General features: G+C 36.5%; 5 protein-coding genes across 10 annotated transcripts; 4 read left to right on the top strand and 1 right to left on the bottom strand.

Moving 5' to 3' along the window:
• The first annotated feature begins 400 nt into the window (after nucleotides 1–400).
• Nucleotides 401–2,691, top strand: LOC111794999 (mitochondrial carnitine/acylcarnitine carrier-like protein). Of its 5 annotated transcripts, XM_087123709.1 has the most exons (4): nucleotides 433–561; nucleotides 888–929; nucleotides 1,434–1,844; nucleotides 1,954–2,691. In XM_087123709.1, exons 3-4 carry the CDS (start codon nucleotides 1,453–1,455, stop codon nucleotides 2,450–2,452), a joined length of 891 nt encoding a protein of 296 aa, XP_086979835.1. In that variant the 5' UTR covers nucleotides 433–561; nucleotides 888–929; nucleotides 1,434–1,452; the 3' UTR covers nucleotides 2,453–2,691. The 5 variants fall into 5 exon arrangements, with proteins under 5 accessions (XP_023532987.1, XP_023532986.1, XP_086979835.1 ...); XM_023677219.2 differs by lacking the exon at nucleotides 888–929 and having other exon boundaries at nucleotides 401–561; XM_023677218.2 differs by lacking the exon at nucleotides 888–929 and having other exon boundaries at nucleotides 407–561; nucleotides 1,407–1,844.
• A 939-nt stretch (nucleotides 2,692–3,630) lies between these two features.
• Nucleotides 3,631–5,006, top strand: MSP2 (microspore-specific promoter 2). Of its 2 annotated transcripts, none has more exons than XM_023677223.2 (4): nucleotides 3,631–3,765; nucleotides 3,846–3,992; nucleotides 4,071–4,256; nucleotides 4,638–5,006. In XM_023677223.2, exons 1-4 carry the CDS (start codon nucleotides 3,667–3,669, stop codon nucleotides 4,800–4,802), a joined length of 597 nt encoding a protein of 198 aa, XP_023532991.1. In that variant the 5' UTR covers nucleotides 3,631–3,666; the 3' UTR covers nucleotides 4,803–5,006. The 2 variants fall into 2 exon arrangements, with proteins under 2 accessions (XP_023532991.1, XP_086979909.1); XM_087123783.1 differs by having other exon boundaries at nucleotides 3,634–3,762.
• Nucleotides 5,007–7,280: 2,274 nt separating this feature from the next.
• On the top strand, nucleotides 7,281–8,371 carry LOC111795000 (abscisic acid receptor PYR1). Its single transcript, XM_023677222.2, has one exon. The coding sequence runs from the start codon at nucleotides 7,364–7,366 to the stop codon at nucleotides 8,045–8,047; it is 684 nt and encodes a 227-aa protein (XP_023532990.2). The 5' UTR covers nucleotides 7,281–7,363; the 3' UTR covers nucleotides 8,048–8,371.
• A 2,815-nt stretch (nucleotides 8,372–11,186) lies between these two features.
• Nucleotides 11,187–11,647, top strand: LOC111794968 (uncharacterized). The gene has a single exon (XM_023677188.2). The coding sequence runs from the start codon at nucleotides 11,187–11,189 to the stop codon at nucleotides 11,559–11,561; it is 375 nt and encodes a 124-aa protein (XP_023532956.2). The 3' UTR covers nucleotides 11,562–11,647.
• A 127-nt stretch (nucleotides 11,648–11,774) lies between these two features.
• LOC111795418 (transcription factor MYC2) lies at nucleotides 11,775–14,306 on the bottom strand. The gene has a single exon (XM_023677831.2). It carries the CDS (start codon nucleotides 14,093–14,095, stop codon nucleotides 12,014–12,016), a length of 2,082 nt encoding a protein of 693 aa, XP_023533599.2. The 5' UTR covers nucleotides 14,096–14,306; the 3' UTR covers nucleotides 11,775–12,013.
• Nucleotides 14,307–15,733: the final 1,427 nt, after the last annotated feature.

Raw genomic sequence — 15,733 nt, 5'->3', positions numbered from 1 at the left:
ACCAACAGATTTTATTTTTTTCCATTTTAGTTTGCCAATGAGACTATAAAAAAAAATATATTTTTTTGAAATAAAAATATATATTATAATCCTAAAGTAAGTAACAGTTGTTTAAGTGTTGCTTTCGTGGTTCAAAATTAACCCATAATTTTTTTTACCCCATTTCGAAATACCCATAACATTTAGAGCTTAAGTTCAAAAGGTTTAAGGTTAACAATGTCGAACCAACACGTGTCGAGATTGTTTTGGTTGGAATTTAGTAGGTAAAGTCTAATCAAACCATTAATTAAATACTAGAATTTATATTTACTGTCTAAGGTTTAAGTTCAATGCTTTGTTTATGAGGAATAATTACAGTCTGTCATACCTTATTTATTTATTTTTTAAATAATCGTCAAAAGGTCAAATGTCTTAATCTTTTCGCCCAATTTTTCGCCGTAAAGTGAAGTAACATAAAGACAGCCGCCGGGAGAAAGAGGTCAAAGCCGAATGCTGTTTCGTCTCTCTTACGGTGTCTCATTTCTGATCTAGGTCTCTCCAGCTTCCTGCAAATCGCTTCCGGTGAGATTTCAAGGTTTCTTCGATGTTTTGGAATGTAGCTCTGTTTCCGTTCGAATATGAGATTTCGTTGAGTTTGAACTATGTTTTCATTTTTCCATTTCCATCGTTACTGTTTGTCACTTTTGTATGATGGTGGCTTATGGATCATGATGAACTGTTTTTGATCTATCCGATTCTCTCTTTTCTCAATCAATGGTTTCCGCTTCCACACGTCTTTCTCTTTTTGATTAAACATTTGAAAGTTGCCGTCCAGTGAAGTTCTTGCATGTAACCGATCATTTAGACTTCTATTCTCGTGCTCCTTGAATCGTTTTAGCTGATTGTAGGCATTCAGAAGCAGTTTCCACAGAAATCTGGAGCTGATTTTGGTAATCAAACAGCTTCTGAATTTATATTTCAACGCGTTCTGATTGCTAATTCAAATTCTATCTGAGCGGATGATTTGATTTTTATCTGAAGTACTAGAAGTAAGGGTGTCTTGTCTTGTCCTGTCTTGTAACTATTCCAATGCAAGCTTTAGCTTTTTGACTAAGAAATAAATGACAAGAATTTATCGTCACATTCAGCATGATTGATGAGACTGAAATTCTGACAAATCTGACAGTGTAGATTAATATTTTGTGCAAACCTCATATTGCTGTCGTGATTGTGTTAATTTCTAATTTGGTTTGGAGTTAGTCATGGTTGGTTACCTTCTCTATTAGGTAGGATTATAAGTGACATATAGGTTAAGCAGAAGGTGAGAAGGATGATCCTTGTCCTTCCTTTACTCTTCCTTTGTTGTTCTTGGTTTAACTTCAATCATCCCTCATGTAAGTCTGCTACTCTGCTTATAAACATTTCAGATTGTTAAAGAACTTGAAATAGTGCAGCAAAGTGTTTATCAGCCATATGGGAGATGTCGCGAAGGATCTTGCTGCTGGGACTGCTGGGGGAGCAGCTCAATTGATATGTGGGCATCCATTTGATACAATTAAGGTGAAGCTCCAAAGCCAACCTGCACCACTTCCTGGCCAAGTTCCCAAGTTTTCTGGAGCAATGGATGCTGTCAGACAAACATTAGCTTCAGAAGGCCCAAGAGGTTTGTACAAAGGTATGGGAGCTCCATTGGCTACAGTTGCTGCGTTGAATGCTGTTCTCTTCAGTGTAAGAGGACAAATAGAGTCCTTCTTTAGGCCTTATCCTGGTGCCTCCCTTCAAGTTCACCAACAAGTGATTTGTGGGGCTGGCGCTGGCACTGCTGTGTCTCTTCTAGCTTGTCCAACTGAGTTGATCAAATGCAGGTTTGGACAACCTTTTCTTAAACTCTGCAAACTATTTGACTTTCCAAGAACGAGAAACTTCACAAGACATTACAACCTTCATTTTTTTTTTTTTCTTGTTAAAGAACAGACTGCAAGCTCAGAGTGCATTGGCAACATCCAGTTCCGTTGGTGTGGCAGTGAAGTATGGCGGTCCAGTCGATGTAGCCAAGCATGTTCTTCAATCAAGTGGAGTGAAGGGTCTCTTCAAAGGCTTGATTCCAACATTGGCAAGAGAAGTTCCGGGAAACGCTGTGGCATTCGGCACCTACGAGCTGCTAAAACAGCAGTTTGCAGGAGGTCGAGACACTTCGAATCTAGGAAGAGGGTCTCTAATAGTAGCTGGGGGTGTAGCTGGAGCTGCCTTTTGGCTAGCTGTGTATCCAACTGATGTTATCAAGAGCGTAATTCAGGTGGATGATTACAAAAACCCAAGGTTTTCTGGTTCCATTGATGCTTTCAGGAAAATCATGGCCTCAGAAGGAGTTAAAGGGCTATACAAGGGTTTTGGACCTGCCATTGTCCGCAGTGTCCCAGCCAATGCAGCTTGCTTCTTGGTATACGAAATCACCAGGTCTAGTTTAGGTTAAGGAATTGAATTCATATTGGTTCATAGCTTATGGCTTAAAAGAAAAGCCATTGTGGCCATTCATTGTAGTCTCTCCGAGCATACTGCAAGAAATAAAACTGAACTCATCAACTTTGCATTTGATTGTTGGTATTTTTAGAAAAACAAGAGGGATTATGTTTCTGATACTATTTTCCATTACGATGTACACGATCCCGGAAATATAATGCTCTATTTGTAAATTAGGTTAAAGTTCTTTCCTTTTTTATGTATTGTTTTTTTTTTTTATTGAAAAAAGAAAATTATGCTTGTCACAATAAAGGCAGTATAGATACCAAAGGATCAATTTTGTATTTTTATTTATATTTTTTTACTCCTCTTATTGTCAATTCTATAAGATCTGAGGTCGGTTGGAGAGAGTAGAATGAATCAATTTTTTTTCTTGGTAAGAGTGTGAAAATCTCTTCCAAAGACGTGTTTTAAAATTATGAGACTAACGGCTATACGTAATGGGTTGAAGCGGACAATGGTGCGCTTGTGCTATTATGTGCCAAAGAGAATGCTCCCCTCTAAGGGGATGAATTGTGAGATTCCACGTCGGTTGGAGAGAGTAACTAAGTATTCATTATAAATGTGTGAAAGCCTCTCCCCAGAAGACTCATTTTAAGACTGTGAGGCTAACGACAATACGTAATCTAATGGTCAAAGCAGACAATACCGCTAGTTGTTACAATTATAAAATACTCTTTTCATTCAAAGCCAGAATGTTCTAAGATGGCGAAGTTACAAACAAAGCTTTTATCTCTATAAAAATTTAAAAAAGGGGTAAAAACAAGAACACAACCATGATGATATAATTTTAGAGCATGAAGACAAACAGAGATATCAATATCAATCCCATACTTCACGTTTGAAAAATCTGATCTGACAAAAACTTAAGATGACCCATTGGCAAGCCCATTTCTTAAAAATGACTGGAGATGATGAAGCTCCATTATTGGACCTTGAATGATTGGGCAGCCATGGATCAGCCTAATCAAAACCACTTTTGGGCTGTCCTTCTTCAGCTCAATTCAACCCTTGACTTAGTAAAACCAAATCCCATACTTATCCTGAATCAGCAACAGAAAAAAGTGGGAAAACATAACTGTTTCACACTAAAAACCCTCACAAGCAACCACAAAACTAAACAACATACCCATTTCTCCAAGAAACCAAAAGCTCCGATCCAATCCAATGGAGGATTATGCAAAGCTATTACCCCATCATCCACAACATTCCTCATCTTCTTCCTCAATGACCCTTTTTTCCAGATTAGATTACATGGATTTGGTTGTAAGTTCCTCTGTTTTTCTTCTTGTAAATAGTTATTTAGAGGTTCACTTACATATGGGGGTGTGTTATTTCTTGCATAGATGAAGTATTTGGAGAAAAAACAGAGGTTGGAAAGAGTGGGAGGCGTGGAAAAGAAGTGCATATCTTTGGATGTTGCACTAAAAGATACTTACTTTAAAGGTTCATTGTTGGATCGAGTGGCATCTCTTGAGCACAGACTTTTCCAGGTTCAAATATTCCTCCTTCATAACATGTTCTTTCTTTTTCATCATCTTTCTCAAATTATTTCTTGCCTTAATTGGCAGCTATGTTTGGAGATGGATTCAGGCAGCTCCTCAAACCCTTCATCATTAGGTTCAACACAGACATCAGCTGATATCAGTTCATCATCTCCAACTCCCAAACAGTTTTGCAGAGGGGAGCCATCGTCTTCATACCCCATATTCCATTATCCCAGCCATGGAGGAACCTCAAAAATTTCCCAAATTCAGGTTTAAAGAGAAAAAAAATAAAGACAATAATTGCTAGCAGACAAAGATTTGGACAGAGGATAAATTAACAAGAAATAAAATGATCCAGCAATTATATTCCTTTGCCTCAAGTTGGGGGAGTAATCAATTAAGCATTATGCTTTTGCTTTTGCTTTTCTTTTTCATGTCATGAAACTTTTTGAGTCAAGTTGATGTTGTTTGAGGCATTGAATATTTTGGTGTTGGTTGGAAGCTGATACTGATACTGATAATGACAGTGAGTACACCGAGCATCGTTACGGTCAAACGAACGATGTCGATCGGTATATAATCGATGGGTTGTGGGTTGTGTTTTGATATATTCCTTAGAATCTGAGCTCCCCTTTTTTTGTCATTTGATAGGAGAAGCCTCAAACTCAAAGACATGAACAGAAAAAGAAGCAACAGAGTCCTCCAAAAAGGCAACTTGGTAAGACAAGGAGTGGAAAGGATGAAGGAGGATCTTGCAAAAATGTGAAGAAAGGGATTCCTCCCAAATGGCTACACTTGAGAATGTTTGGTTGCTAATGCTTTTCTTCCTTCCTCCTCCTTTTTCCCAAGAACACAATTCTCCATGTTTCGAGAAGTGTCGAGGTTTACTTTTTGAGTTTGTTGGTGATTTAGTATGATATCAACCTAAGAACATAGAGCTTTGAATACACTATGTCCAATGATAATGTACTTTGAATATAATATCATAATAAGAGACCTTGCATTCTAATTCTCGCATAATTTATAGCGTTTTTTACTAACAAAAAGATGTTTGATAGTGATTTTGTGCATATATCAATAGGATGCTGGGTCCTAACATGCTGAGTCCTAAAGGGGGTTTAAAGGGGGTCACATAGGATGCTGGGTCCTAAAATGCCAAGTCCTAAAGGAGTTCACATAGGATGCTGGGTCCTAAAATGCCAAGTCCTAAAGGAGTTCGCATAGGATGTTGGGTCCTAAAATGCCAAGTCCTAAAGGAGTTCACATAGGATGTTGGGTCCTAAAATGCCGAGTCTTAAAGGGGATCACATAGGATGCTAGGTCCTAAAATGCCGAGTCCTAGAGGGGGTCATCCTAAAATGCCGAGTCCTAGAGGGGGTCATCCTAAAATGCCGAGTCCTAGAGGGGGTCATCCTAAAATGCCGAGTCCTAAAATGCCGAGCCCTAAATGTTGGGTCTCGAAAGAGTGGATTCTAGCGGATTCTAGTGGGTGATTAAACGTAATATAAGGTATGGTTTTGTTATTATGTCTCATATTGATTTGGGGCAAACTTTGGAAACATTTCTTTTTGCCTTTCACTCTAAGGAAAAGACGGTGCCCACCAATTCCAAATTATATATATATATATATATATATATATATAGATCTCTTATTATGCTTCTAATCTTGATTTTGGATCTTAATTATTGTACCAAATATAATGTTTTCACTGTATTTTATTGAATATAAATGAATGAGTAATGATTAAGATTAAGATGTTATACGATAGCATTAATTTATTTCATTTTGAACTTTATGGTATGATTTGCTGAAATGTTGTTACATTAAATGATTGCCACCCTCTCTCCTCATTCCATTGGCTAACATGTTAAGCAACATAATTATATTTTGGTTTCATCTCTCATTTATTATAAAATAATTATAATAATAATTCATTTCGTTTTTTTTTTATTGAAAAATTATAATTATTGCTAGTAGAAGTCATGGCTGTTAATTAAACATCATAATTTCCATTTTATGAAAATAAATAAATAAATAAATAAGAATATTTTTGTGTCCTGGATGGATATATTTAAAACTAATTGCAAATGTGTCTGGAATATTATTATTCAATAACATTATTGAGTCAACTAAACACAAAGTTTATTAAATAAATAAATAAATAAATAAATAGAATATTATTTAAAAATGTTGAGAATCAAATGCATCAACACTCTAGATTATCCAACATTATGTCCCGCTAATAATGAAGTAGGGGCTAATAAATTTAATTAAATTAAATTAAAGTCTAGAGAGAGAAAAGAAAGAGGAGAGAGATTTTTATTTTTTTTATTTTATTTTGAGTAATATTTTATTTTTCATGATTTTTTATTTTTAAAAAAATGAAGTGGGGAGCAGACAAGTCATGGGTGAGCTGACTTGAAGAGGTCAGTTGGATGCTTCATGTCCAAACTTATTTAATTTTTTTTCATTTTAATGAATTAATATAATTAAATTCAATTTTTTTTTTCATTTTTAATCAACCATTTATTAAATTAAATTCTCGTAGGAGGAGGGCATTGTTGAAGCTTAATGTAGCATGTCGAATAAAATTAAATAAATTTGATGGGACAATATTTAAAAAAAAAAAAAAAAAAAAAAAAAAGGCAATATATTATGGATATGCTTAGAAAAAGGGAAATGGGTTAATTAATTTGATGAGCTGGAAAAGACGTGGCATATGATGCTGACGCCTTACTTTCATTTCCAGCGAGCTTCGGCCTCATCCTCTTTTCCACGTCATTTTTTTGTATCTCTAATTAATTAATTTAGCGACAGAATTATAATAAAGTTGTTTACCCCTAATTATTCTAATTATTATTTTTTTCAAACCCTAATATCATGAATATTTATAATTATAAATTCCCTGTTGCAATTTTATTCATTAAATTTGTCATCATATGATTAGGATATCTAACTAACAAGAATTAGTCCATCCAAACTCTCCAATTTTCAAAACATACCAAATTATATAGTTCAATAATTAATGTTTTGTCTTCAAAATTTAAATTAAAATTAAAAAAATAAACAAATAAGAATAATTGAATTTTAAAAATATTAATTTTTTTAATTATTGGTAAAATATTATGTTTAGTAAATTTATAATTAAATGACACGAAATTTAAAAGGGAATATGATGCTTATTTCTTACTTTGACATTTTGCCCCAACCGTTTTCAGCTCCAACCAGAAAATTGAAAAATAAAATTCATATTTATTTTTTTATTTATTATAAAAAGAGAGGAAAAAAAAAAAAAAAAGTTTAATAAAAAGTCTCTCTCTCTTGTCTAAAGCCCGACATTTCCGTGGCGGAAGGAAAGAAAAAGCGCTTAACAGAAATGGAAAAGGGCGAACAGTCAGAATTCGACCACCAGCATCACGACTCTGCCACTGCTGCCGCCGCCACCACCGCTACTTCCCACCACCTAGCCTTCCCAAACGGATTTTCTCAGAACGAGTTCGATGACCTGAAGCACATCATCTTGCAGTTTCACTCCTACGAACTACGGCCGGGCCAATGCTCCTCCCTCCTCTCTCAACTCATCCGTGCGCCGCGCGACGTCGTTTGGTCTGTCGTTCGCCGCTTTGATAAACCTCAGACTTACAAGCACTTCATCAAGAGCTGTACCGTCGCTGAAGGCTTCACAATGACCGTAGGATGCACCAGAGACGTTAATGTAATCTCTGGCCTTCCGGCAGCGACGAGTACTGAGCGGCTCGATATACTCGATGACGATCGGTATGTGACTGGTTTCAGTATCACAGGCGGTGAGCATCGGTTGAGGAACTACCGGTCTGTGACGACGGTGCATGAGATGGAGCGCGATGGTCAGATCTGGACGGTGGTTTTGGAATCGTACATCGTGGATGTGCCGGAAGGGAATACGGAAGAGGATACGCGTCTATTTGCAGATACAGTTGTGAAATTGAATCTGCAGAAGCTTACGTCCGTCACTGAAGGAATGGCTCGCGCCGTTGATGCTGCTGCTGCAGGTACTTCTACATCTAAATCAACACTCTGATTTTAGAAAAAAAGAAGGAACGAAGGATTCTCGGAAAAAGGAAGGAACGAAAATAGTATTGAAAAAGGAAAAGGAGAAAGAGGCATTGAATTTCTTAATTTGTTCTTTATGTTCATCTTTCTTCTGTTTTTATTTTTTTTATTTTGATTTCGTTATCCATTCTTCTCCTCGGTGTGTTAGGGGGGGAATTTGCTGCACGACTGTGAGTATGGTTTTCATTTCATTTCATTTTCTTGTATGAACAACAACAAAATGTTCTCTACTTCCAACAACAACTACACCAACAAATTGATTGGGATATTAAGTGTTCTTCAGTTTCGTTTATTCAAATTGTTTTTTGCTCCGTTAAAATGAAATTCAATGATTACAATGGGAATCGAGTAACAATGACATTTCAGGCCCATACATCTCTGCGCACAAAAAACAATCATAGTTGAGAAGAGGATTTGGCGCTTGTTGGCCTGAGCATATGTATGTACTCTGTACTATTGATCTCTCTAATTCACTCTGTTTCGGTTGTTTCAGATTTTAATTTCAAGCATTGCGTTATTGATATATAAGCATACTTGATGTTGGTGGTGTATGATAGTAGCATAGGATCTGGAAAGTAGATTTTAGGGTAGCAAGCATTATGAATGAAACCATCCATCCATACATACATACACACACATGGGTAGTATTCCTACTCCACTCCAAAATGGGGTCAGCAATGAGTAGGGCCATACAAGAAATTTACCTTTCTCAATCAAACACTCCCACCCTCTCCTAAAAATGAGTGAAATATATTGTTGTTGTTGTTGTTGACACAACCATTTCTGTCAGTTGGGCATGTGCAACTTTCCCCTCTCAGAATCTCTCTCTTTCTCTCTCTAAATTGCTCTTATTACACTCACTCCCCTAGAGAGAGAAGTGGAAAATTCATTCAAGAACATACCTATCTGTTCTTAAGAAGGCACCCATTAATTACAACTGAGAGTTCTTAGCTCATACGGATTTCCTAATCTACATTCAAGGGGATACTATCTGGGTTCTCTCTCTCTCTCTTTCTCTTTGCTTTCCTCTGGTCTTGATTGGAAAAGCAATTCCCAACAGTTGGTCCTCCAAGTAAATGGCATGGACAGGACTCCCATTATGCTCATCTTTCATCAAAAACACTTTACTCCCAGTTTCCTCCCTTAGACGTAGGCTTATTATCTTATTTTATGTCATTTATGTTAGTGTTATATATTAATATCTTACATTGATTCGTTGTTTTAGATATCTTGAATTGATATTATAATGTTTCTTAATTAAACCTCAAGTTACTAAATTTAATTAGTATAAAATTATAAACATTATTAACAAAAATTAATATAAAAGAATGTAAATCATTCTAGCTAATTTTAAAATAGTAGTATTATTGTCCATAGTATTTGGATGATCATATCTTTAATAATATCACGAAATAATTAATTATTATTTGAAATGTTGACAGCTCCATCTTTCAAACAATTCATGTTTGACCAATTGTATGTTATAATCAACCTTTTCTTTATGATTTATTACATGCTTACCTTATTAAATTAACTTCACAGTGTCACGGTGATTGACATGAACTAACTCTTTTTTATTATATCAGCCTTAGAAATCTTCAAAATTAAATTAAATGTGAATTAGGTAAACAACTACCTAATTGTTTTATTGCTGCTTTCCCATCTTTGTATTCTTTTGATTTTCAATTTTATATTTATATATATATCACTCTATGATTGTAGAATATTTTATATATTTTATATCACAATAATGTCAGCTAAATAAAATTGCAATCATTAAATAATTTCAAAAGATATGACATGAGAAACAGAGACATTAGGTATGGTTATGCATAAAGTTTGTCATTTGAGTCAATGCCAAACCAATGAAATTGACATATGCATAAAACTTCAGATATTCTTCATGTGTTCCTGAAAAAGTTTCGAAACTCTATTTGTTTGATTCATAGGGAGAAAATGTAATTATATAGAAATGCGAGAAATCTACGTATTTTAAGAATAAATTTGATCGAACCCATTAAAAATTTTAATCCCAAATTATCTCTAGAAATTTTAATAGTTTCAATTTCTTTCTTGGTTTAATATGGAATATTATGTTAAAAAAATTATATTTATGAATGAATTGAATTGATGGGATAGATGAATATACTTTTCAAATTGTGGAAGGCTATCCATATATAAAATTGTCATAATCCGACCATTCTTCTTCCCTTATCCACTTGATTTAAGGGAGAGGAACAATTTTTGTCATCAACCATTAAAATTTGTTAAATCAAATTGAAAATAGAACCATTAATTAATAGTGATTAGGCAATAATTAATTAAACTTCAACTACGTTTTTAATCATTGTTATAATGATTACTTATTAATGAAATGAATTGACCATCTTTCCTCCTTAATTTAATTACCAATGGTCAATAATGTTTGACTAAACAACAATCAATTACACAAATTCATTTAATAATACTCCGACAACACACTTTTTTAAAAATTGATAAGACGGATTAGGACTCACCATTTTAATCTTATTTGTAACTCATTCAATCTTCGTGAAATTTATTTGAAGGATGAAAAACGTGACCAACAAAAAAAAAAAAAATTGCATATCGAAATGGTATTTGTTGCACCAATTTCGATCGTGACATCCAAATAAAAGAAAGATATATGAATGAACAGAAACCACATCCGAATGAGAGTGATCTTAAGAATAAAATGACTAAGAAAAACTTAAAGATCCAACCGGGTGGGATCTCACAATCCAATTTCTTGAGTGCCAGCATTCTCACTAGCACACCGCCTGATGTGTGATACACGCCCCGATATTAATAATTAAGCAATTATAATTGAACACTCCCAACATTCCTTCCGCATCTCATATATGAAAAAAAAACACAACAAAAAACATTTCAACTTAATCGTCCCATGATTGTGTGCGTCTGAAATCATCATACATACAACATCTTTGTAGTCTCCCCCTTCGCCTTCTTCCCTTCTTCTGCGATGAATACTTTCATTCCACGTCCAGATCTTCATTTTCCGAGGTATTTGGTGTTCCTCCAAGTTATTCATTTGTTTTGGTGTAGATTCAGATCGTAGCGTCCACAATATGAAAAATCTGCAACCAAAAGACTATAGAATAGACAATGATATCATGACTCGTCGAATGAAGAACAGAGAAAGGCAACGCAGATATAGAGCTCGAAAACGTCTAGAAGAAGAATTAAACAAGGCTTCGACCCTGAAACAAGCCACTCAGATGCAGTGCATAGACTCTTGCAACAGTTCTAATATGCCTGCAACAACATCAACCAGTGACACTCAAATGCAGTGCATAGCTTCCGATCTCGAACCACAATTAGAAACGCAATCACATTCGGAGTCGCCTTCTGAACAGGTCGTCTCCGACACAGCGAAAAAGGTACTCGGTCGACGAAATTGGAAAGCAGATGCCAGAAAGAAGAATTGCAGGTCTGAGATGTAGATATGTAGGCTTAAGCTTATGAGTACATCCTTGTATGTTAACTTTTTATCGACCTCATAATTGAGAATATACGTCTTGATTAGTTATACTATGGCCAAGATCTATCGATTCAATACCTATTCTGGCTAAACCTGACCTAACCTAAGTCGGGTTCCGTTTCGACGCTTGGAAAACAGAAAAACCAAGTACCCAAATTCAAAACTATCAGTCATCTGCAAAAGATCAACCTGCAGGGGTTCACATTTATGGCTTTGTATATACACAATAAAAGTCTTCACATAACTCCTTCATGTGAATCATCTCAGGATCACATAAATACTAAGACGTCACTACCTAACAACAAGTAGACAACAGTATATTACAGAGCTTACGCCATTAGCATATTGCACATCAGCCGGAGCTCATCTAAACCAATGCTACTTCAGATAACACAGTGAAGGAGACAAGGATGGCTACCGAGGTGCGCCTAATTTCGACGAAAGAGCTAACCTTAGCTGCTCCTGAGTGTATAATCGGCTCATCTTGACAGTGGCTTGTTGGATCATCAGATCATTAACCACTGAAATGCTAGCGTGATTGATATCCAAGTCCAGTTCCTCTAAAGCTGCCATTAGCCGTGCAGCTGGATGGTTTTTCTTGCTAGATTGGATTCGGATCATTGCGTCCCAACTGATTATCTTCACATCGACATCGGTTTCAATACCACTGTGGTTTCCATGGATGTTTGATGCTTTAATGTCTTCATCTGGCGGAGGTTGATTTGAGGTTGATATACATGAATCTTTATTAGACATCATCAACTTCTTGACTGAATCTAATTGCTTCTGTAAATCCTCCTTATCTGATTCTGCAGTTTGAAGCTTCCCTCTGAGCTCATTGATATAAGAGATAGCATCACCAAGAAGTGAAGCTTTGTCCATTTTTGATACATTTGGAACCACAGCTCGAAGAGCATAGAATCTTTGGTTTAGCTTTTCTCTTCTCTGCCTCTCCGCCTCAACGTGATTCAATGGTTCTTCTCTACCATTTGCAGGCTTTCGCCCCCGTTTGCGAGGCCGTTTCTCTGGCTCCACCGCTCTACTACTCTCCACCTCACGGATCACCGAAGCTTCAAGGTCGGAGTGATCGGAATCGCCAATGCCACCACCCGATTTCAAAGCGCCTGAGGATGGAAGAATCACACCAGAAGTAAAAGAAAGCATCCCCTCTTCGTTACTCCCACGTGAAGGAGGGGATCTCTTCTTATTCTCATCTGCTCCAAATTGGGAATTGCCCGACGGCAAGGTATCTGTTTTGGGAAAGGAACTCCTCTTGCTCTCACCGAAGTTCAGAATCTCGCCGGAATCCGGCTTGAGAGAATGTGAGTTCCCATCCTTCAAGCTGCTATTATCGTACCCAAATTCAGAGAAGTTCAATTCCCTGGTAAAGAAGCTCTGTGTCTGAACCGCCTGCGACTGTCGGTGGCTATTTTGAGAAGGAGGAACAGAGGTTGGAGTTTCAGTAACAACGCTTGATTTGGGGGTTTCAATCTGTGATGTAATTTTGGAAATCGGCTGGCTGTTTGTGGTGGTCGGAGTTGGAGCAGAAGCCACAGGATTGTTGTTGTTGTTGTTGTTGTTACTACTCACAGTCGCAGGGTCCTTAATTTCAATGGCGTTTGATGGCTCAGTGATCCAAAGCGAAGATGGGTCATTCTCCCCTTGGTCAACACCACTAATTGGCCAGGTTTCAACCTCCAGATTATTGAAATTGAACAAAACCCTAACCTTATTCATCAGATCGGAGCTCTGGCATATCAACTCACTCGACCCCAATTCCACGACTCCATTCGTCGACGGAATACAAACCACCGTCTGCAACCCGAAAACCTGACCCTGACGGGCTCGTTCACAGAACGAGCCCGCAAGCCGATCCGAACCCGCAACCCAAATAGGGTTTGAGTCGAAAAACGCCTGTCCCGGTAAACCGACGCCGGAGACGAACGACTGAGTCATCGACACCAAGAAGAACCACTCGGTATCGGTGACAACCTCGTCGACGGCGTCGTCTTCAGAGGTAGGTGAACCAGAAATGAGAGAATTGAGCTCGCGAAGGACTTTCTTACGGTACTCCTGCTCTGATTTTGAGGTACTCGATTTGGCCTTTTCTTTGCCTTTATCTTCTTCGCCTTTGTAGTACCCATCGCCCCAGCCCAAGACGGTGGCGCCGGAGCAGTCATACGAAGACTGCCAGAAGATAGCGTAAGTCCAGCTCTCCTGAGCGCCTTCAATCAAAGCTTGGAGGCGCTGCTGGAGAGTCTCCTGGTTGAAAACCGCCATAGACGACGGCGGTAACGATTGACCGACACCTTTACTCGGGTCCGACGCAGCAGAAACAGAGGCATACGGCTGCTGAGGAAGTTGCTGTTGCTGTTGCTGTGGCTGCGGCGGCGTAACCCAGAAGGAATTCAGATCGGTGCTCATAAATGCGTCCATCATCGACGCGTTCTCATCCGCCCAGAAATTCATGACCGATGGTAATCGGCAGTCCGTCATTCCATACACTGAGAGGTGTTCAATCCGGTGGAGAAGTGATGAGTTACCGTACGGGTCGAAAGTTCGCGGCGGAGGCGAAAGGTGGAATTGATGCAACTGAGATTAACATTTATTTGAAATGCATTTAGGTTGAATTTCAGTTTTAGAGAGAGAAAAACAATGTAGGAGGAAAGCGAGTGGAGGAGGGAGACAGTGCGACGGAAAGCAGAAGCTGTAAGAATGAATCGCCGATTAAATCGGGGAAGTAGCCAGGAGTGGAAAAAGCTAGTTGAGTTTAACTCGGAACTCTCCACCTATCAACCCAACACAACCTTGATTTTACAATTTTATTTTTTTTTAAATATTTATAGAAATACATTAACTTTAACCAATAATAACTAAAAATTTAAAAAAAAAAAAAAAAAAAAAAAAAAGTTCCCGATGCCCAACTTAAAAGAATATAAAGAAAAAAAAAAAGCAATATTTAAAAATTACAAGTGGGATTGGAGCTTAATGGATTTATTATTATTGAAAAAAGAATTTAAAAAAGGTAATTAAACAAAATTCAAAAAGCGCATTCAAAGAGCTCCTCAAAATATTCCAAAATGGGTAATAAAGAATGAGGGAAATAAGCATCTAAGGGGGAAAAAAGAACCAAAAAGTAAAAGGCTTGTCATATCATATCCAAAAGAATAAATAAATAAATAATTAATTAATTAACAAAAAAAAAAAAACAGTAAATAATTTATGCTTATAAAAATGTAAAAACTCGGCAGCCTACATGTTGCAAATGCAAATAATCGCTAGTTCATTTATTTTATTCCTTTAAAAAGCGTAGCCAATTCTCAATCTCTATTTTTCTCTTAAATTTCAACTTCCGCTTTTAACTTATTCAAAATTCTAAATTATAGCGGAAGATGGGACACAATGACACAATTTAAATAAATTAAATAAATAAATAAATAAATGAAGGGAGGAGAGATAAAAGTAAGTCGCCAAGCTGTCATCACAGACAGGGAATCCCATTCCCTGATTGGTCCGTCGCGTTTACACTCTGAACAAATCGGAAAATTATTTTTTTATTTAAAATAAAAAAAAATATAATTAATTTAAAGAGTCACGTTTTTTCCTAGCTTTCCGTCTCAGGGATGAAAACAACCCTCTCCATGCTAACACACGTTTGTTTTCCACTTGCCCCCATGTGATAAAACTGACCCCAATATTTCTTTTTCTACCACTTATTTTTTTGGTTTTTACGAAAACTCCCCATTTTTTCATTTTTATTAATTACACAAATTCCCCTACTTTTACTCAAATACCTCTTCACACCCGGTCCACCACAGAACCTCTTGCGGAATAATTACGTTGGTTAAATTCCTTCAATTAATTATTATTATTTTTACCATTTTAATTCCGATATATATCTACCCCTTAATTTCCTCTAATCTTTTTAAAAGGTAAAACAAAATTGTTCAAAAATTATTTATTATATTAACAATTAATTTACTTTTAATTATCTTTAATAGGTTGGTTTACAAAATTAGAATTAAATAATCATTTTTTTACCCAATATAATCTTCCTTCCTTGTTTAACCTAAAAGGTAGCTTTTGTCCCCTATCCTCCAATAAATAAATAAATAAATAAATAAAACCAAACTT

Source organism: Cucurbita pepo, chromosome 5, assembly GCF_057944985.1.
Source record: "Cucurbita pepo subsp. pepo isolate OVF chromosome 5, ASM5794498v1, whole genome shotgun sequence".
NCBI classification, from domain to species: Eukaryota; Viridiplantae; Streptophyta; class Magnoliopsida; order Cucurbitales; family Cucurbitaceae; genus Cucurbita; species Cucurbita pepo.
Note: the sequence above shows the minus strand (reverse complement) of the source record. Positions and strands in the feature narration are given on the sequence as shown.